The 23,383-nt window shown below is 40.9% G+C and overlaps 1 protein-coding gene across 4 annotated transcripts in view; it reads right to left on the reverse strand.

Annotated features, from left to right (window-relative positions):
* Positions 1-23,383, reverse strand: part of dicer1 (dicer 1, ribonuclease type III) — a 278,919-nt gene that overhangs the window by 44,116 nt on the left and 211,420 nt on the right. For all 4 annotated transcript variants that reach the window (XM_086050634.1, XM_086050635.1, XM_086050636.1 and 1 more), the window contains 2 exons: positions 13,843-13,995; positions 8,131-8,754 (listed from right to left, as the gene is read on the reverse strand). In XM_086050634.1, coding sequence (XP_085906760.1) covers positions 8,131-8,754; positions 13,843-13,995 — 777 coding nt within the window. The remainder of the gene's footprint in view (positions 1-8,130; positions 8,755-13,842; positions 13,996-23,383) is intronic.

Below are 23,383 nucleotides of genomic sequence, written 5' to 3' on the forward strand. Positions count from 1 at the left end.
GCCTTTCACTAAGTAGGCTGAGATCAAATTTGGCCGCCTCGCGACCACGTCAAACGCATGAGGGCCGATTAGTGGGACATTTTTTTAAAAATTGTCACCCCCCGCGCCCCGCTGGAGGGTCCGACTGGTCCGGCCCAGGGACGGACTGCCCAGCTCTGCTTTCTAGTGTTACTGAACAGATTGTGTACCGTGAACTTTCCAGCAATACAGTGAGGCTTACTGCAGTGATGTGTTTTTTATTTATTTTTTTGCTGGCTCCTGTTTGATAACCGTCGAAGGCTGCGCCGAGGAGTTTAGGCTCTGCCGCCGCCTACCACGTGCCCTCGGGCGGCAGTGAATCGCAAACTTCGCAAGGAGCTCCCCGCCAATCGGATGTGACGCGCACCTGCTGCTTCTGCTCCCACAAGGATAGCGTTGTTGAATGCTCGGTCGTTGACAAACAAATCGTTTATCCTGAGGGAGCTATTTCTTTCCAATGACTTGGATTTCCTCTGCCTGACGGAGACTTGGACAGGCGCCGGTGAATGCAGTGCGATGCTCAAACTATTACCGCCTGCATGTTCATACTTGGATGATCCGAGAACTTCAGGTTGTGGTGGAGGAACGGCGACTGTTTTTAAAATCAAATTTAAATGTAAACAGTGTATATTCGCCACATCGTTCAGCAGCTTTGAGGGCACTTTGTTTGAAGTTGCCAGTGCCCGTCCCTGTGCTCTGCACTGTCATCTATCGTCCTCCCAAATACAACAAGGAGTTTATCAATGACTTTTCAAAACTTCTTGCCGAGATCATGGTGCTATATGATCGCATACTGTTCATGGTGGAATTTAATATTCACGTGTGCTGTCCCGCAAAACCACTGGCAAAGGATTTCTTAAGACTCATTGACTCTTTCAATTTGGTGCAGTGTGTGTCTGGCTTCACTCACAAGCAAGGACATACTTTAAACCTTGTCCTTACTTTTGGTCTATCGGTCTCAAATTTGAAAGTTTTGGACAATGTGCTTTCTGATCATATGACTGTGCTCTTTGATTTAATGTTTTCTAGTGCTGTCAAGAGCTAATGCTAGTGAGCGCAGGGGCCGGGCTTTTAACCCCCCTCACTGCTAGTTAGTTCTCTGATGCCTTTGATCGGCTTTGTGTTCCCTCTTCAAACACAGAGGAACTCAGCACTTGAGTCCATTCATCCTGCGTTAATATTTTGGACTCCATGGCTCCATTAAAAAAATATGTGGCAAAAAATCTGAGCGGGAGCCATTATTTAATGAGAGCAATCATGCAGCAGTTCATGCACTTCTTCTGTCTCGTCTTCCCTACTTCGCCGAAATACGCCGTAGAAAACATGGTGTGTATTGTGGTTTGCGGTATGCTTTTATTTTGAAGGCCAGAAGTGTGAAGGATGGGAAGTGTGGAAAATAATTAACTTGTTGACTGCAACTTCTGGCCGTCTGTTGGACTCAAATAATTATACATACAATACGACAAATCCAACCCCGGGGCTCGCAATGCAAGTAAGAACACGCAGTTGGGTAAGTACTACTGCCGCATTTGAAGCGTGTCCACAGCGGGTTTGAATTGTAAATTAGCCAGCTAATAATCCTTAAAAAGCCTTTGCCGTTAGCATGTCTCCCGCGGCGACGTCAATCACGGACACTTTTTTTTTTTTTTTTTTTTTTTGGGGTCGGGGGCGGAACCGGGCGGGTGCCGACAATGTTTATCAATATGGTCGGAGGGTTGTGGCCGAAAGGGTGCCCAGGTCAAGGGTGGAGGGTCGCGGCCGGACCGGCAAAAAAGGGTCAAGTGCCCAGCTCTGCTTAGACCTCCCCAAAACAATCAGTATTGGACATGGGTCAATCTGGACGCTTAAACCATCTGATAAAAATTTAAAAAATGTGAATCCAAAAATTCTGGTTTGGACAAAGCACAACACTATGCAATACATTTCCGCAACGTGTCATACATTTTCCGTAAAGGGGAGAGCAATCAGGACAGATTTTGTGAATTTTCTCCCTTGAGTAGTGTAACCTATGTATAATTTTAAATTGGATCAAACATAATGTGTAATGCCTCCTGACAAATATCCTCGGATAGGGGGATATCAAATCCTCCTTCCCACTCACCCTTTATTTTTGAAATTGAGGGAGTGGAGACCTCTTGCAATGAGCCATAAAAAAGTGAAATCCTGTGTTCAGAGCCAAGGTACTTGCACAGACGGCCGTCCAAAATGTCGGGTTTGGCTTTCTCAAATGTGAGAGCGCACATAATTTCATAGTTAGTTAGATTGTGATATAACAGTCTTATCCATGAAATAAAATCTTGTCCCAATTGAAATTTCTCCAACACAGCAAAAAGGTAAAGCCATTCCACTTGGTCAAATGCCTTTTTGGCGTCTAAACCAAGTATCACTAATTCCTTCTGTATTTTGGGAGAATAAACGACATTGCACAAGTGCCTGCGGTTGGTAAAATACTTTATGTCCCGCACAAAGCCAGTCTGGTCAGGATGCACAAGTTTGTTCATTACTAAACTGAGTCGTCTCGCCAGTAATTTTGCCAGAATTTTCTGGTCTGAGTTAAATAAAGCAATAGGTGTATAAGAGGCCACTTCCTCCAAGTCCTTGCCCTTTTTAGGAAATACAATAATAACAGCTTTGTTTAGTGTCGGGAGTAGAGCCTTCTCAATCTATGCATGGTTGTATAGCTTAAGAAAATAAGGAACAAGTTTGACCTTCACGTGTTTATAAAACTAATTTCCCAGCCCATCTTGGCCTAGTCTCTTCCCATTTTTCTGCAAGCCTATAGATTTAATAATTTCCTTGTTGGTTATCTTGGCATTAAGAGTCTCACGATCTACCTGGTTCAGCACAGGCAGTTTGCAGTTATCTAGAAAATTCTGCATGTCATTCATTCCAGCTTGAAATCGAGAAGTATCGAGACATTCATAAAATTGCCTTAAACTGTCATTAATGTCGTTATGTAAAGTAAGGAGGTTTCCATTTGCAGATCTAATCTTATGAATTGTTTTATAACTTTCCAACTTTTTTAGTTGTCTGGCTAGCAATTTGTGTGGCTTGTCCCCAAATTCAAAATGTTTTTGTCTCACATACATAATTGCTCTATTAATTTTGTTGGATAATATCTCATTGAGTTTATACTTCAATGCACATATAGCATGATAGCAAGGTGAAAACCTGAAGATAGATAGTGGGGAATTAAGCTAATTTCCGAAGAGAAATCTTAGCTTTCAGGACACAGGAATTGATCACTTCTGTGAGTGTGAATGTTGTGCGAATGTCCTGGGTTAAGAGAAATCTAAAACTGGTGAAACGGTCGCGAGTATAAACGCCGAGAGGTGGAGTAGAAGCCTGGTATCTGACACGACACCAGGCATGTAGCATTTTTCTCTGAACAAAGGAAAAATACATACATAGAATGGTGAAACCAAATAAGACCTCCAGTGCATAGGCGCGGCCCAAGGAGGCAAGAGGGATAACAACGTGTTGTTATAGTGAAGAAAAGTTGAAGGAAAAAATACGGTTTGCAGAAGGAGATTATATGCAGATTATAAAGGGTCAACACAATTTGTGCAAAAATGTTTTAAGTGTAAGGCCCTCGTTGACCGGGCTAGAGAAAAACGAGCTAAGAAAACAGCAGAGAAAAGAAAACAAATGGACGAGGACTTAACAATGGCCGCTACAGCAGCCATGTATTATTAATTATTTTATAAATTAACTATCATTAATTATTCGTAATAATTGAAATCATGATTATTCAAATGATTATGTATTTTTTGCTACAAAACAAGAACAGGTTTAAACATGTAAAAGATATTAAGACAAAATTCTTTGAAACACTATAATAATTTAAGTTCCCTTTAGACTCAACAACATTTCTTGAATTATTTTTAAAAAAAGTTAAAAAGTGTAAATTTATAAAATTAAGTATGGTTTCCTTGTATATAAACAAACAGTGCATTGGAGTTAACTTGCTATGCACTTATAAAGTGCCAAAGTAATTATACACTTGGAATAAAATTCCAATTTTGACAGAATAACATACATACTATTCATCTATACATTTAGACCTTTGTCTGGAGTTTTTTTGTTTTGTTTTTAAAGTAATATTTACATATAGTAAACAAAGTTAAAGTAATTATAAATGTAATATGCTGATTGGGTCAAACTAATTTAAATGTTGACTGTTACATACTAGTAATCTATACAATACTTCTAAATTACGGTAGGGCATATATAAATTGTATTACAATTTAATGACCAATAATATGTTTGCAAATTTCAATTGAAGCAATTTTAAAGCAAAAATAAACACACAAAACAAATTGATTTCATATTATAGACCACACAATAAATTTAACTTAAGCCATATAAATAATATTTAGCATGGGTTTTATTGCTGTGCTAGTAAAAGTAGTGTATATTTGCATAAGATATGAAAAATAATTATTTTTCAAGAATATGCTCTATGCAACTAGTTGAAATAAAGCATTCTGATAAATATTGCATTTGTGGAATAAGAAATTAATCCATCTGTTTTTAGCCATCACTGGGGGCGGCCATTTTGTCACGTTTGTCGACTGAAAATGACATCACAGTTGCTCAAGGCTCAGATAACGACCAATCACAGCTCACCTGTTTTCTGCAACTGAGCCATGATTGGTCCTTATTTGAGCCCCGAGGGCATCTGTGATGTCATTTTCAGTCGACAGATGTGATAAAATGGCTGACCCATGAGATGGCTAGATTTTGCTGCTTGACTCATATTCCACAAAATCAATATTAATCAGAAGTCCGCTGATAGTGTAGTGGTACACACGCCTGAGTTGTGTGCGGGCAGCGTGGGATCAATTCCCGCTCAGTGACAGTGTCTATGTGTGCCCTGCGACTGGCTGGCGACCAGTTCGGGGTGTAGTCTGCCTTCGCCCATTGACGGCTGGGATAGGCTCCAGCAACTCCCCGCGACCCTATATAGGATAAGCGGTTTGGAAGATGACAATATTAATCAGAATGCCTTGTTTCAACTAGGGGGCCCGCATAGAACATATTCTTGAAAAAAAAAATTGGGTTTGGGTTGACTTCCCCTTCAATTGAAAAAAACAAGTACTGGATTCAAGTTACACAAACAGCCCCTCAGCACTTTCAAACACACACGCACACACCCCCACACACGCGTCCAACCACGCACACACACAATCATTTACATTGGTGTTGTTCTGACAGATATATTTATTGCTTCTTGAGGGCAACTTGTTGCTCAAGCGCCGCTTGGTTTTCTGGACTATGCTTAAAATTGGACAACCTGGATATACGAGAGCAGTCACTTTTATTGCGCTCTGGCAATGACTTAATCGACTAAAAAGATTATTACTCGCTGCTCGAGTGACTAATATAGGTATTTTGTTTATTAAAATTCTGTTGTGGGTATATTGTAATGTAAATTGTGTCAGCTAAATGAATGAGAAACAGATGGTGGAACGCTGGGATTGGCCCGTGTGACTCTCGATCGCGCTGCGTGTGTTGTGCTGTTATAAAATACAGCTGCTTTGGAAAAAAACGGCATATTATTTTGTATTTATTATTTTTCTAAAATGCTGCAATATTGTTTCGTGAGTATATATGTATTTATATTGTGCTTAAGTATTTATTCCTTTTTGAGTATGGTACGGCGCATTTCCTGAGCGAAAAACAGATGAGAGAGAGGTGAATTAGAGCGAGTTTGTTTACGTCTGAATAAAGACGCAACAAAACACTGTCCTGCCGTGTCGGTTGACTTTAGCAAGACGCCAGAAGAAATTCATAAAGTCAAAACTAAATTGTAACCCGCCATGCCATGGCCTCCGAAGAAAAGGAAGAACAACTTTAAGGGTTACACTATCAACAACGTACTATCACCGGGGCAGGGGTACTCAGGTGTGCATGTGTCAGCCGAGCAATTCATCCTAATCTTCAATATTTTGAAGCAGATGTAACGCCTCCTCTACTCTAAAGCTTTTTTAAAAGATACATGTATATTTTGTTGCTGTTTCCATGGTGACTATGGAAACCTTAATCACAGGATCCAAAAAATTGACGACGTCAAAAGGGGGTTGGACCAACGCCAAAAATAACGTGCTAAACTGACAGCCCTAATTGGGGCTGCTCGATTAAGCAATTTTGAACCGTAACCGAATTTTCTGGATAAAACGATTTTCAAAACGTTCAAATCGGCACGTTCGATATTGTTATTTTTGATGTATGTAAGCCACCGTAGTTTCTTCTGCATTTCCGCTTCCTCCCACGAGTGCGCAGTCCGATAACAACAACAACAACAACAACAACAACAACAACAAAATCCATGGCTACTGGCGATTCTGTTATTTGCTCAGACAAGTGAGTGTTTACTTAATAAATCGGGCAAATATAGATCTGTAGTGTAGTCTGTGCCCCGCATGTACAATACAACCCGTGAGCAAGTTACTCCACATCTGAAAGACGTCCCTTTTTTTCTCCTCTACCATGGTGGACCTATGGTCCAGCCGGACTATGCATCCGTACTTAAGCTTAACAGTGCTTTGTATTATTGAGTGACAGTTTTGCACTAATCATTGATTTATGTTTGAGTAAGACCAGGGAGAAAGGTGAAAGGCAAGTCACTAGCTGGTTGGAAAAATAACTTGCTGACAGACTTGACTGTCTACCTTCTCTCATGTTGATGATTTCGTTTCAGATGGTAAATGCACTTTCTTCTTTCATTATTGGTTTAATTAAGAACAGATCTGAAATCTATTGTTGAAGTAAAATGTTGTTAATCCCAATGGATTGTTCTGTGTGTATTAAGTTAAATTGACTGGCATTTTGAGTTCAAAGAAAGAAAAATTGAGTTTAAATAAAAGACATTCAAAATACTTCATTTTTCAATATTTTTTATGTGACAAAGAAATCGTAATCATAAAATCGGGTTTGAGCGAAAATCTGGATTTTCTTGTTTGGCAAAATCGAACAGATATATATATATATATATATATATATATGTTTGCACATCATTTTTTTATGCGGAGTTGTCTTTGGTACTCACTAGTGGCCCAACGGATCACATAAGTCACGGTTTGTCTTCATTTATATCATAAAACGCTTTTGCCCATTAAAAAAAAAAAAAAAAAAAAATCAACTCCTTAGGTCTAATATGGCCTTTTAGGATTTAAGAACACAATTTAACTTAATTTTGTGCTATACATTTCAAGGTATCCTGACAGACATTTTGAGCTGAATGTTTTCTTACAATTATTAGGCAAATGTGATATAAATTAAATGACAACAAGTGCAATTTAATGCACCTTTCTTAATGGACAGCACATAATGTAATCTAGGTGCACAATATATATATAAAAAAAAAAAAAAGTAATTAAGCCAAGGAGCAGCGGTTCAACTACCAGCTAATGACAACAGTTGCTAGACACTAATTCCGGAGACTTGTGCCGAATCATATGACAGCGTAATCAACCAGCGATTTGTTTGTGTACTAAATTAGCGACTATGATTTCGAGACAGCGTTGTGTTGGTGTTGGTAGCAAGCGTTAAAATGTCGAAAACGGAAGTCAAGTTAGCCGTTACGCCACCATGTGAACCAACTTCAAAGTAAAAGTTCACTTAGGCTATTGCATTGGCATTAATGACTCAATGTATTATTTGATAAGCTTTATTTTTAAGTTAGCCTTTGTGGAGGCGGCGTGTCCGTTGAGTATGTTTGCAAAACGCTCTTGAACATGCAACTTACGCGATCTTGTGTTTATTCAACTTCCTCTGCTGAATGCGCACTAATCATGTTGCCTTATTGTGAACGCGCAGTTTTTTTTCACCAACCATTCTACAGATCGTGCCCATCCTGAACCGATGCTTGATCCTTACCAAAGATGATTTGTTCCATTGCACGACTAGTGCGTACAGGTACGCAAATGCGCGTCGTGAAAATGACGGTACGCATTGGTGATTTCTGTTGCGTTATGTGCACCCCTGTGTGTGTGTGTGGGGGGGGGGGATGTGCGTGCGTGCGTGCGTGCGTGCATCCATCCATCCAGATTGCAGTATAATTGAGCTAGTGACACAAAGTTGTAATTCGCATTTTAAGTAGCACCTCACCTTCAAGCCCAATGAGCACAGGAACATCTGGGCAGCTCTCTCTCCACAGCTGGTCAGATAGCAACCAAGCAGAGCCTCAACACAGTCAGCGATGCTCTTATCTGCTATGCACTGCTCTGTGTGCAAGTCGTAAGAGATTGACTGCTTTCCAAGCTCGGTGCCAAAGTTCTCCTCTGATGGATTCCAAAAACCCACCACAAAGTCATCATCGTCATCTGCCTTGCTAGGGTCCAGGTAGCACATTGCATCCCATGAGCTGTAGTCAAAGTCCTCAGCTGAAGATATTGTGGGCACTGGCTCAGAGTGGTGCTGGACTGAGGGATATGGGTTTTTCTTTGGGGCCTTCCATTCATATAGGGTCTCCATGGATGGTGATGGGCCTGAGGCAGTGTTTAGAGAGGGTGGGTAGCTGCTCAGAGAGAACTTTTTACCAAATGCACCAGATCCTAACAGCATATTGTCAATGAATTTGATGTGTTCCTTGTCGTACTCCAGGTCATCCTCCATGTTGACCTCATCTTTTGGCTCATCCTTTAAAAGCAGTTCTCCCTCATCATTGACCTCGATCACCTCTTCACCACAGTCATTACCAGAACGCCCATTAGACAGAGGCTCTTCTTTGGCCTAAATAAAGGAAGGCAGAAATAGTCCATCAATAAAAAAAAATTAAAAAAAATAAAAATATATATATATATATATGTATATATATATATATATACACACACACACACACAGAACAAACGTGTGTTGCCTAAAACATAACTCTAACATAACTGTCAACAGAACAACATGACTGATGAGACAAAAATAAACTGGTACCAGAGTGATGGAAAGAGAAGAATTTATTGGATGAACATAATGTCATGGAGGTTTTCCAGTCAGGTTTCAAGGCACACAGCCCTCTTATGTGTGTTACGGCCCACGTTGAGTGGTGGCCGATTCAGTTGTGTGTGTGTGTGTGTGTGTGCTCTCTCCTGCTCTTCCCTGATTGGTGGCCTTCGAAACCAGTTCAGCGATCCAATCAGAGCAGGGGAGAGTAACCATCCATTATATATACCGCTTATCCTCACAAGGGAGTGCTGGACCTATCCCAGCTGTCAATGGGCAGTAGGCGGGGGACACCCCAAATCGTTTGCCAGCCAATCGCAGGGCACACAGAGACAAACAAACATTCGCACTCACAATTACACCTAGGGGCAATTTAGAGCGTCCAATCAACATACCATGCATGTTTTTGGAATGTGGGAGGAAAGCAGAGTACCCGGAGAAAACCCACGCAGGCACGGGGAGAACATGCCAAATCCACACAGGCAGGCCGGGGCCAGGGCCTCTGCACTGTGAGGCAGGCTGTGAGGCAGACGTGCTAACCAGTCAATTACTTTCAGGTGTGGCACCGAGCAATTACTTTAATAGGAACTGGGTTGCTGGTGGACGGGGGTGTCTGCGGGTGACACAGTCAGTCAGTGGGCTGACTATGGGTGATGTAGCCAGTCCTTGTTCGTTTGTGTTTGTAACCGCTATCTTTTATGTTAGTGCACTTTTTCATTTACCTCTTTCAACTCTCACACCTATGTTAGACCCCTCCTCCTTGTCATTTTGAGGAGGGGCCGTAACGTGTTTTTAATGATATCCTCCTGACAAATGACACTGGAGACCATGTATGTCTTGATTTGTTGGATTTGACTGCAGCATTCGATACAGTGGACCACGGTATTCTTTTGGATCGTTTTTAAATTCGAAATTAGGAAATAAGTGACTCCATGAATAACGCCCCTTGTTATTGAGGTGAATGGCTGCACCCCCCACCGTTCTATCCCTGTTCGGCCGGAGTCACGGGAGTAACCGATTCCAAACTCTCCATTGGAAATCATTGTACTTTCATTGCTTATAATGTCCAAAAACGGCGATCAATTGGCACCAAAATGTATGTGGACATCTCTACTAATGCCCACTTCAACATATCAAAAGGATTAACCTCTCCGTGGCTGATTTATACGAGAATGAGGAAATGTGGAAGTGAGCAGAGCTACATAGCTTTATGCTGGGACGAGCGCACACTGCTTCTTTGCTGATCACGGTTAGGACGAGCGAGGCATTTAACACCAGTCAGGATATTTACAGAGACTAAAGTGGGAATGAAGAGACGTGCATATTTACTTGGATGACCAATGGCCCCAGTTTTTCGACCGACAACACGCCGTCCAATGGAACTTAACAGCCAAAATGATACGTTCCAATGCGACCACACTCGGCTGTGGAGTCTGATGCGCATTTTCAAGACACCCCCAGTGGTCTTACCTCACTCTGACAGGGCTTCACTCTCGCGGCTGCAAGCGGTGTCGGACAACGCACGCGAATGCTTGGGAGCCAACCCCGCGACATGAAGACGCAGGTTCATGATCACCTCCACACGCTGCGCGGACAGTAAGGAGCTAATGTTGTTGTGCTAACGCCTTTTGTTTTAGCGGCCTGAAGCTAGTTGTTGCTATTAGCTTTACTGTTATCCTACGAGGTCATTTAAGGATTTGTAGACAAATAGAAGGATCTTAAAATGTACTGGGAGCCAGTGAATAGAGGCCAGAATTGGTGTTACGTACTCCCTCTTCTGAGCTCCTGTTAGGAGGCGAGCAGCAGCATTTTGGACCAACTGGAGATGCTTCAGAGAGGACTGGTCGACTCCAAAATAAAGTGCATTACAGGAATCTAGTCGAGATGTATCAAAGGCATGGATTACTGTTTCTAAGTGCTTTTGAGAAAGGAGGGGCTTTACCTTAGCCAGCTGCCTAAGATAAAAGAAACTGGATCTAACAACAGCACTGATTTTCCGGTCCAATTTAAAATCACTGTCCAATTCAAACCCAGAGTTCGAGACTGTTGGCTTTAGATATGAAGCCAGGGGGCCCACCTCACCAGGGTGGGATGTAGAAGAGCCACTACGACTGAACACCATAACCTCTGTATTCTTTTCCTTGAAATTTAAGAAAACCTTCCTGTCGCTTCTTCACTTACATGGGCAGAAGAAGACAAAAGCATGGATGTGTGCATGAACCCCTAGTGGCGACTGGTTGTAATTTCCGGACATTTCACAACTCTAAAGTTTTGTTAAGTCTCAGAAGGCAGTCGGGATCAGAGTTTAGCCTATGGGGAAGGGAGGTAACATTGTAACTCGGAAATGTTGCCCAATTCATCACTGCATTGATTTCCCCTGCACGTTCCACACCTCAATCCTCCTGTCCAATCCACTACCATGACCCACCTCCCCGTCCTGGATTTGTTTCTCTTTTAGAGTTTTGATTTTGTGTTTTGTGTTTGTTTTTTGTATTCTGAGCTATTTGAAAATGTTTTGCCAAATTTACTGTTGTGTCTTTGTTTAATGGGTTAGACAATAAAAGGAAGTCAAAGTAAGTAATAAGAGCTCAACGTAACTTTGATAGAGTGAAACATATTGTGCTTAGTCGGGCTGGGTGTCTAAAAAACTGTCACAATCTAAGTTTTTTCAGAGTCAATATTGATCATTATTGATTTTGTTTTAAACCTAGTAAATAACAAACAGTTCACTTTTTGTATAAATCATTATGTAGCATAATGTGCAGTTTCTACTCCACCAGTGCATTGTAAATGCTTATTTAAATTTGGTGCTACCCCAAAGCAGTATTTTTGATTGGCATACATTAGCCTTCATACAACGTGAATGAACTAATACTATCTTGCAGTGCACACATTATCGTTGACCAACCGTCTTAGGACTGCTTTATCTTTTTATTGGGCTCATTATTGCCATATTCCAGACATATTTGACTTGCTTGATTTTAACTTGAGTGTGATACTGAGGGCCGGATATAGCTAACTGACGTCAGCACAGGGGTCGGCAACCCGCGACTCTTTCATCCTTAAATTGCGGCTCTACGTGGCTTGGGAAAATAAATTATAAGTGTCCGATTGAAGTGTACGTTATTTGCCTCAAAAACGTGTATCATGTCTTCTTATTAAGTCAAAGTTTTTAACTCCTTTCTTCAGACCTTGTGCAATTTCGGTGATTAGAATTCACCTTCTCCAGAGACATTTGATTGCAATTGACATGTCTTGAGGCAGCCGGCATGCGCAAGACACGCCTGCTGATTATTGTGAACTCGAAATATTCAAATAAAATTGTCGGCCGACAACCTCGGAAGTCCAAATATGGTCAAATGACTTTTTTTCACAAATCTATTCTAATGGTCCGTCGAAACTTTGTATTTTCTATGCAATTCTAGCCAATTTAAAGCGGTGAAAATCGCAAAAACTCAAATAAAGCACACTTTTGCGGCCAGAAGTGTGTGCAACACAATGAAGACTGCGGGAGCCGTGTGGCGTAATGGCGGCCCCGCTACCGTCTAGTAGTGTTTTGTTTTCTTTTTTTTTAAGACAATAACGAGTGAAAATAGTAAGGTTCGCTGGATTACGTCGGCTTGTTTGTTAAATACTGTATGGATCTATGAGATCGTTGCAAAAAGGCCCTCCTCAATTGTGAGTCGTGAGGTCAGTCCATTTCATTTTAACTCATTCACTGCCAGACATGTTCAGACCCTCTTTTACCCTAATGTTTGAAGACATTTGAAAAAAAATATAAATAAATTCCTGGGATTGAATAGCTGGACTGTGAAAAGACAAGTAAATCCATCAATGGCAGTGAATGAGTTAATATGGACTTTATAGACGCGGTTAGCGATGAATATGCTAATATCTTCATTTCAGATGTCAAAAAGTGTTTGCGGCTCCCAGTGTTCTCTTTTCCGTGAAAAACGGGTCGAAATGACTCTTTGAGTGTTAAAGGTTGCCGACCCCTGCGCGAGCATGTCAAAGAGAGGGACCTTCTTTACTTGTACACCACGTCTCCATCCGGAGGTGTTTAAAGGTTAAGTATTATGTTAAAATAAAATAACAAATTCATTTTTCTCTGGGTCATTATTTTTAATAGTTAAAAAAAGAAAAAAAAAACAATATATATCGATATCGACCAATATGAAACACTTATATTGTGATATAATTTTCAGTCATATTGCCCAGCCCTAGTTTTGAGTAGTCCAGTTTTGGTACTTGAATAAATACAAAGTTTTGAAATAAAAAAATAATATTTTAATATCTGGATTTCAATCTTTTTTTTTTTTTCCATAATTGTCCAGCTCTAACATAAAATATATCCTCTGCATTTAATAAAGTCGCCTGAAAGTAACTTCCATTTTTTGATTAACAAAGCTGTCCTATGCAAAAATGTTTTTGCTTGTCACGTATGCATTTTAGATAATGAGGATGACGACGACAGACATGTCTCGGGCAGACGTACTTTCAACCTTCAAGTCAAGTTACCCCTTTTACGCTCGCTGCTCGGGGAGTGAGGTGGAATGAGTAGAGTATGAATGAATGTAAATCAGTATGTCGTAGGTAGTGTTATACCTAAATAAGTTCAGTAAATGAAAGTTCATTAACTCGTTCATCATTTTGGGTGTACGTGAACTAAACGTAGGTATTTCTGCTTGATGAACATTTTTGTGGACATGCTCATTCTGACGTCTGTGAATGGTTTTAGAACGGCAGTTCATTTTCATTCAAACATGCCACACTGCCAGGTTTCGTTTTTGTAGCACTTTGAAGTCGCAGATGGGTCTCCGTTACAGCCACCTGAAGACTGGTCATGGGGGGTAGTTACAATATACCAGTATGAAATGCACTGACCTCATCTGAATCCAATTTGTCTGTCATGGTATTGTCCTGATTGACCACATAGCCAGGAGGCAGCCAGTTGACTGGGGGATCAAAAATGGACACCACCATGCTGCTGGGAAGTCCTTTCTTCTTTCCTAAGCGGTAGAGGTTACAGTTGCTCACCTAAAAATTGTACGGACAGGAGAGGACATGTCACAAACAGTAATACCATATAACTGCAGTTGTACCAATTAATTTCTGCTGACAATAGATGTAATCCATCTGTAAAAGTGACACCAATGTTATGGTGATATCACCAAAACAAAGGTATAGAACAACGCACTATAAATGAGTCCACTTTTACACATCCAATATGACATGACCAGGCTTTGAAAGACTTTCTCTGGAAATTGGTTGTGCTGAACAAGCTTGAATACAATTGAACAGCAGATAAGCCCACAGATAAGCGGGCATGGCAAAGTTGTTGTCCAGTGAGGCGATGAGCTCTGTGCAAGGAGGCGTCTGGTGCCATAGGAGTCGGATGGCAGTGCAGTGCCACACCCAAGGCAAAACGACTCCTTGTCAAGAAAAAAAAGAGGCCAAAAATAAAGGAAGCCAATGTGGTTAAAGAAGTGACTGTTTTGACTCAAAAACTCAAAACTATAGAAGAACTAGAACATTTATTGTTGGTGTTGATGAATGGAAAAAAAATAAAGCTTGCTGGTATATTTGCTACTAAAGAAGTGACTGTTTTGACTCAAAAACTCAAAACTATAGAAGAACTAGAACATTTATTGTTGGTGTTGATGAATGGAAAAAAAATAAAGCTTGCTGGTATATTTGCTACATTCAGAGTTGCCAACCCCTATCGTCAACCCTCACCAATATTCTGGACATTTTGTAAGGAACAATTTGATTCGTCGGGGACATTTACATCTGAACCAAAACAACAAACAATCGACACCAGAGAGACTCCACACATTAATATTTTCATTACACTTTTATGTTTTATTTTTGTTGAGTGATTTGCTCTTATGTTATGTGTTTCTATTGGTTTGTCCCTCTATTGTCATCATCAATGTTTTGTTGTTGTTATGGCAACCTGGAAGCCACTGTGACATGGCCACAACACTGTCACGTTGACCTAATGAATGTGAGAATAAACCTGCGTGTGTACCCGTGGAAGTGGGTGTTCACGCAAAGGGCAACGACTTGTGTTGTCACGTTGAAAACTGTGCTACAATAGACTCTGCCAACCGGTCCAGATGAGTCATATTGCATAGTGAGCTTCATCGACTTGCCAGGTGAAAGTCTTGAAGTTCACTGCGTGCATCTAAGGAGTTAGAGTAGTCCACCAATATGAGTAAAAAGGACACATGTGCAGTGACAAGTAGCCACTGGCTCGTGTTTGATGGTGCCGAAAGAAATTATGAACTTTGGGCGATGAAATATTTGAGCCACCTCTGCCTGCAGGAGCTAAAGGCAAGGCAAGGCAGTTTTATTTATATAGCACATTTTATACACAAGGCAACTCAATGTGCTTCACAAAAGCAAAGGCAAAACACGTACAAGCATTTACAAACACAACAGTTGACAACATTCAGAGGCAAAGAGAAAAAAAAGTAGCAACAAAATGACAACATTTAAACAAAGCATAAAACTTTAAAAACATTTAAAAGTAAAGAAATAAAAGTGGGTTTCTAAAATATATAAAAGAATAAATGATTTCATATTGTTTAAAGGACCTCAATCAGAGGTATGATAAAAAAGCCAATTATTTACACGCAGGGCTGACTTCACTTCTGTTGGCAGTTTGTTCCATTTGCGTGCAGCATAACAGCTAAATGCAGCTTCACCGTGTTTACCTTGAACTCTGAGCTCCACTAATTGACCCAAGTCTGCAGATCTCAGCGCCCTACAGGGTTTATATTCAATCAGCATTCCATTAATGCTTTCAGGACCCAAACCATTCAGTGATTTATAGACCAGTAGCAACATTTTAAAATCTACTCTATAGTTAATTGGTAGCCAGTGTAAAGCCTTTAGGACTGGGGTCATATGCTCCAATATCTTTGTTCTAGTAAGAACCTGATCTGCAGCGTTCTGAATGAGCTGCAGTTGTTTGATGCTCTTTTGAGGGAGACCAGTAAGAAGACTGTTACAATAATCAAGTCTACTGGAGATGAAATCATGGATACGTTTCTCCTGGTCTGCTTGGAGCACGCAACCCTTCGGTCTGGATATTTTTTTCAGCTGGTAAAAAGCTGCTTTAGTGATTGATTGTATATGATTGCTGAAAGTCAGGTCTGAGTCTATCAGCACCCCAACATTTTGGACTTGGTCTTTGGTTTCTAAAGACAGTGATTCCAGGTGTTTTCTAACAGCAATCCTCTTTTCTTTATTGCCCAAAACAATTACCTCTGTTTTGTTTTGGTTTAGCTGAAGGAAATGTTGGTTCATCCAGTTAATTTGTTCTAGACAGTGACACAATACGCTGACTGAACTGGTGTCATTTGGGTACATTGATAGAAATATAGCTGTGTGTCATCTGCATAACTGTGATAGCCAACATTGGTGTTCTGAAGCATTTGACCCAAGGTAACATATACAGACTGAACAGACGGGGCCCAAGGACTGACTGATTTAAAAGTGGCAGCAACTCCGCTGCCTTTTTTGCCACTGCGACATTTGTTCAGGAAACTAAAATTTGCCTCATTCATCATAGTGTTTTCGCAACCTTCTGTTAGCCATGTTTCACTGAGGAGAATTAAGTCAAGATCATAAGAAATAATGATGTCATTAATCAATAGTGCTTTGATAACTAGTGCTCTAATATTATATAGAGATAATTTTGCAGTGATAACGGAAGACACTGGCTTGGTCAGAGGTTGAACAATATACCTAAACTAGGTTAGTAGCTCTAGACTTATTTCTTCTCAGTTCTTTAGATGACTTTCTGTCACTATATACTATATCGCAAGCTTTGCTAGTTTCATAGGGTCCTGACTTGGGGACAAGCATTGTTTGGAGCAGATATGCAGTCAGGACCCAGAGCATATCTGACCGGACTTGAGTTAAGTTTAGCAATGAGAGAGATCGGCAGGTAGGTGGCGGTTTGCTGGGTCTTGGTGGAGTCAGCTGTTTAGTAGATGTGTTTGTTTTTTTCTTGAGTCTTAAGGGGGGAAGTAGGCGAATGGTGATCAGGAGTAAGAGGTGTGAACATGGGGGATGTAAGTGGTGTCAGTTGAATTCCAATATTAACAAGCTTGTTCATCTTGTCGGTGAAATCTGGGAAGGAGTCGTTCACAGACAATGGATTTTGTGTAGTCAGGGCTGAGTTGTCGTTCGGGGGCGATGTACTGTCCAGGGATGAGTCCAGTGGTGTTGTTCGGCAGTGTGACGACGGCTCCAACCTTTGGGTTGAATCCACCGGTGAATGTGGCCCAGAAGTTTGGGCTGACGAGGAAAAATCAATCTGTTCTGGATGGAGGGGTGTGGGTGACTGAGTTTCAACGTGTGCTTGAGGTCCTTTGGAGTCGAGGCAGAATCTTGTCTTATCTGTTGTTGCGGATAAACACGGCCTTTATTTTGGGAACGTGACGACCAGTGACGCACACGATAAATCCCATTGCATTGGAAAAGATGGTGACGTTCCCCCAAAAAATGGAAAAATTGTCAATAAAATTCAGAGAATGAGAAGGACAGATGCTTCTCAGCCATCTTGACAAGGACATTATCCGGCTGAAATGCTCATCCCCCTTGTCGGACTGCAGGCAGGGGACCCCTTAAAAAACAAAATACCTCTGCGTTCAGAGATTGTTATTTTTTGGAGAAGGTCAACAAAGTCTTGCTTCAGTTTCTCTGATTGTTTTTTCAACACATCAAATGCTCCTGTGTGAATTTGGACCGATCTGACAGTCGACCTTTTCAGAAATGTTAGAAATCATGTCATCACCAAAACACAGAACTTTTGTATGCCTTCTGCTGCATAGTCGTTTGACGCCAAAAAAGGCATTCTGGCCCAGCAGCTGATCTCACATGGTGAGAGGGTCCACTTTCATAACTTTCATTGATGCTGTGATCCACCAAAGCTTGCTGGTCGGATGACAGTAGGGCAAACCTGTTTCTCAGTTCAATGGCCGTGTTATGTATTCGTTGTCCGTAAGATGGTTTCCTTTTTCTTGCAGGTGCCAAAGTCCAAGACTGATTTCCTGGTACTGATGCGATGTCTTGCACGAGAACAATTTGTTCGTGGTCAGGTCTTTTGGCTTTGCTCCTAGCAAATTCCAGGGAGGGCTGGTGGATGGAGCTAGCTGTCTGTTAGCATGCTTGTGTCCACTGTTTGGATCCACTGGTAGCGTGGCTTCATTGCCCGATTTTCCATTCACCTCCACAAACACTTCGAGGCGATGCATGTTTGCATCCACCACTGCCATCTTCTGAAGGAGTTTGAGGTAATCTTCTAAGGAGACAGGAGACATCTTGCTTCTAGCATTGTTGCTACTAGCAGTCTTGCAGGCCGTGCTGACTTTATTGTAAGGAGGTAAAAAAAAAAAAAAAAAATGTCCCCGCCAGCTGTATTAAAAATGAAAAAGGTATACAGCCACACAGATGTAAAAAGTATCCAGGAGAAGTCCAGAGAGAAAAAACAAAGCAGTTATCAGCAAAAAGAATGCAAGCAAAGCAGGAGTTGAGCAGCTGCCGTCTACACACTACACAAGCAGGAAGCAGATTGTAAGACTCCCGCCTGCTTCATACTTACAATCAAAGGTAGTAATCTTATGACTCACTGCACATGAAAAAAGAAAGCAGTCCCTGGAGTGTTCCCCGCAGATTTGAAATCTACTTGGGTGGGTGGCCGGCGGGGGTGGGGCATTTTTTTGTTGTTGTTATTTTACGCGTCATATCATGCATTCTAGTGAATTTTCATAGTAAAAATTGTTACTGTAATTGTTTTGTATTCAAATAAAAGTATAATACTATTAATAAAATAAGGCTGTCATTGGATCGTAAGAGAAAAAACCTGGATGGGGACAGCGAAAAACAAACATACTGACCCTTAAAACATATAACACCATGTTGTTTGAGATGTTAATCCACAATCCCAAAGGACAAAGTGCATTGCAAGCAATAAGTGCACAGAGTCTGGGGACAGAATTTGAATGACCATGTAGCAGAACGGCTACCACAACCTCTTCATCGAACGTGACAAAAATGATTAGGGTTGTCCCGATCACATTTTTTTCAGGCCCGAGTCCGAGTCTTTTGATTGTGAGATCTGTGATCTGCCAAGTCCCGATCCGATACGTCAGCAATAAGTTAAGAAAAAAAAAAAAAAAAAAAAAAGAGTGCATCCGATCTTTCTGAATATAGAAATATAAATACATCAATGTGTATATGTTATATGTTGTTATATATGTTTAGATTTTATGGACCATTCCACCCAATCAGTGCAACTTTCTTTTTGTAAAACTCAGTTTGATATGTTTTGCCTTTTTTTTAAGCACAACATTTGATGATTTGATGACACACATATTGAACAACTCACTGTGTATTGCTTCATCTCATAACTTGTTTTATCATGTCCGTTTTTTTGTACTGAAACTCTTAGTTGGTTTTAGCCATGACACTTACACTAATTGAATAGTAAAGTAAAACAATACATATCAATGTGCTGGACGCGTTATAAAAAAAATGTTATTGCCTGGGCATGCAAAAAGAACCAATTTGGTTGAATGGCCCATATAAGCATTACCATAAAATGAGGGATTTCTCAGTTTGACACATTTTGGTAAACAATACATAATAATAATCAATAATAAAGCTTGTGCAAGGGTGAAATGAATAGCCCACGCAGCTCCAGGTACGGGCCTGACATCTACGGGCGTGACATCTACAAACGATGCTATTGATTTATGACCTCGTTAAATGTAATCAGTGGGGAACAAGCTTGCTTGTCACTAAATAATTTACAGTCCTTAAACTTTTATTTGAAGTTACGTCGTTTGGACGTGTCACAACTGCTAACCTGCCTGTCGCGGTACTCAGCTGTCTCAACTCTTTGACGATGCCGTTTGCGAGAAGGCTGGCTTCTTTATATCAGGCAAGGCAAACTTATTTAAGGAGTATCATTTTGGCTTGCCTCTTGCTTCAAACAAACTATGAAGACAAACTCACCGCTCTGTCTTTGCCTCGCTTGCTGCTGTCCACAGTGGAGGAGAGTGCCATGTCTGTTGGGTGTGTGGGGCACACAAACTACATCACGCCGGGAAAAAAATACGTTTTGGAGAGGTGTGCAGCAAAGTGGCTGTGTAGGTGCATAGGAACTGGCCAACTCGTCACATTTTTGCTACACGCCGCAGAGGTATAAACCAGGCTTGAGTGACGGCGAATTAACGTTACATGCAGTATCTACGGTCGGGACTCTTTTTTTTATTTGGAGGGGGGATTTTTTATCAAATTCTCTTGAAAACTTCTTGGGCCTGTTTACTTGGGCGCACGCCCAAGTATTAACATGGCGTGGGAAACACTGCCCTGACATCCCAGTTGTCTGCAAAAAAAATGCAAGCAAATCAGGAGCTGAGCAGCAGGCGTCTACACACTATGCAAGCAGCACAATGAAAGGACACTATTTTAATTGAACCCGCTGCAAAGGGTGAGGATGATGATGATGATGATGAACACAAAATATCTTTATTCCTGATTCCCAAAGTCTCAACATCTCCCAATAAGCATTCACATTATTCCAGTGATTCAGCATTGGATCACCAAGCCGCTACCACAATTTAATTCCAGCAAAACCAATTGGTGAAAGTATACTCTCGATTTGGACGCAGAAATTGATACAATTCCTCATACCCGTAACCCTTCCTGGACTGACTACAGAAAGCAGGAAAATGTATGTTAATTACCATGCTGAATGCAAGAAAGACCCCTTCAGAAAAGAGTCTATCAATCTCAGTAACGCAGTACTCAATACAATTAGTGAAGATAAACTAATATGGTGCAGAAAAATGATAGAATCAATTGATCTTTGCCATAATGGCAAGAAAGCATGGGCAACTATTAATAAATTAAACACTGATAACCAAACATCAAGTTGCTCATCAGTCACTTCTCAATGGAAAACAAAAACTAAAACAATGACATAGCAAATCCAGTGTAGCAAATAATTACTATAGCTCACTGGACGACAACACTAGTGACAACCATTTACACCAGAAGAACTTCAAACAGCTCTTAAACACTTGTAAAAGGGCAAAGCGGCGGGCCTAGATGGAATTACAACAAAACAAATTCTTCATTTCGGCACAAAAGCTAAATCCTGGTTCTTAAAATTAAAACTGCTTCTCTCTCGCAACACTCCCCAAGATCTGGAGAAAAGCAAAAGTAGTGGCTCTTTTAAACCCCCCAAAAGATCCTTCCTCCCCTACAATCTAAATACCAATATCCTATTATGCATCCAAATGAAAGATGCATTCATCTTAGAGTAGATATCCTCATACTAGGCAGGATATCACAGCATGAGGATGACCATCTTACACCTGACCAAGCAGGCTTTAGGCCAGGACGCTCGTGCTGCAGACAAACTTAAACTTAATGCAATACATAGAGGACGGATTTGAAAAGAAACTCACCATTGGAACCATTTTTGGTTATTTAACTGATGCCTATGACACTGTCATCAACAGAGCCTTGCTCTATAAAGTCGCACAAGTAATCAAAAAACATGTAAGAATCCAAGCTATCCAATCGTTCCTTATAAACCGAAGTTTCTTTGGAGAAACAGCCGCTGGCGAAATCAACGAAATGGCCTCACTCAAGGCTCAGTCCTTGCTCCAATCTTATTTAGCATATACACAAATGACCAACCAAAACCAGCCAAGCTACGCCGGATCCTAAATGCTGATGATCTGTGCCTAGCCACCCAATCAACAGCCATTTATACGATTGAAAAGACCTCAACAAAATCACTCTCAGAATATTCATTACAACCAGTGGAGCTTAAATGCAAACCCTGTCAAGACGCAAGTAACATATCACAAGTATGGTAAAAAACTTGACTGCAAATGGGACGTCAACCTGCAATATACTCCCAACCCGGTTTACCTTGGTACAACAATACATAGAACCCTATCATACAAGACACATGGTCAAACTGAAAAAAAAAAATATCCGCTTGCAACAACCTCTTAACTAAAACGTAGAAGCAGATAGGCACACACTAAAACAGACGGCATTGGCCCTATGCTATTCAACTGCTAAATATTGTGCACCCGTGTGGTCTCGCTCATGCCACACAAAAAAAAAAAGACCCAGAATTAAAAAAGGGATTTAGAATTATTACTGGCACCCTGCAACTAACACCCATTACTAGCTGTCTGTCTGGTTTCCATTGCTCCCCCACATATACGAAGAGGCATCAACACCAAACGAGAAAGTCTTAAACAGATTATTGACGAACACCCACTCTATGAACTCACACCCACTAAAGACAGACTTAAATCACAAAATCGTTTTGTCAGAGTTCCCCCATAACAGCACACAAACATGTCTAGAACAATGGTTTGCTGAGTTCACTCAAATACAATATCCTGCCAACCTGCTTCCTTCTGAAAAGTTTCAACAAATACCAATCATTGGAAGGAAAAAAAAGGTGCAGCCTGAACAGGGCTTGCTGAAAAATTGGGTGAACAAAAGCCAATTTCTACAAATGGAACTTAAAGGGGAAGTCAACCCAAACATATTTTTTCCATAATATATTCAATGCAGGCCCACTAGTCTAAACACAGCATTCTGATTAATATTGCGTTCGTGGAATATGAGAAATCCACCTGTTTTTAGCTAGCTCAGAGGGTGGCCATTTTGTCACTTCTGTGGAGTGATGATGACATTGAAGTTGCTCAGGGATCAGATAACGACCAATCATGGCTCAGCTTCAGAAAACAGGTGAGCCGACAGCGCACTCGCCTGGATTAAATACTGGTGTGATAAGCTATGAATTAATGAATGAGGAGAAAAATGCAGAGAATGACGCGGAGCTCAATCAATTCCTGGAAGACAAGAGACTGTCTTGGGTAATGCATGACGCGTCGGATGACGGATGCCAGGAGCTGAAGATTCGCTGGGGAAACTTCGCTGGAGAGGGAAACTCAGAGATATAAACTTGTACACAGAGCTGACTTCACTACAAAAATCGCCTTTAGAGAATGTGATTGAATATGTAATTAGAGCGGAAAATGTGATCACTTCACTGATAAAGGCAGGAGACGCTCAGTGATGGACTTCTAATAGCCATCATTTTGAAAAAGCTGCCAGAGACATTTAAAGCCGTTTGCAATGCATATATCTCAGAGCGATGATAAAATTGCTTTTGCTGAATTTAAAACAAAGCTCAGTTGTTATGAGGATGTTGAAAACATGCGCGCAACTGCATCTGATGTTAATGTTAACAGAAAGAGCGCAGTTAGGCACAAAGCGCACAATAGATGGGGCAAAAGACAGTAAAAATACAGACGTGTGTTATAAATGCGGTACCAGAGGTCACATTGCCAGAGCCTGTCTGAGCAAG

This window comes from Filicampus tigris, chromosome 13, assembly GCF_054856515.1.
Source record: "Filicampus tigris isolate MCC_2025a chromosome 13, RoL_Ftig_1.0, whole genome shotgun sequence".
NCBI classification, from domain to species: domain Eukaryota; kingdom Metazoa; phylum Chordata; class Actinopteri; order Syngnathiformes; family Syngnathidae; genus Filicampus; species Filicampus tigris.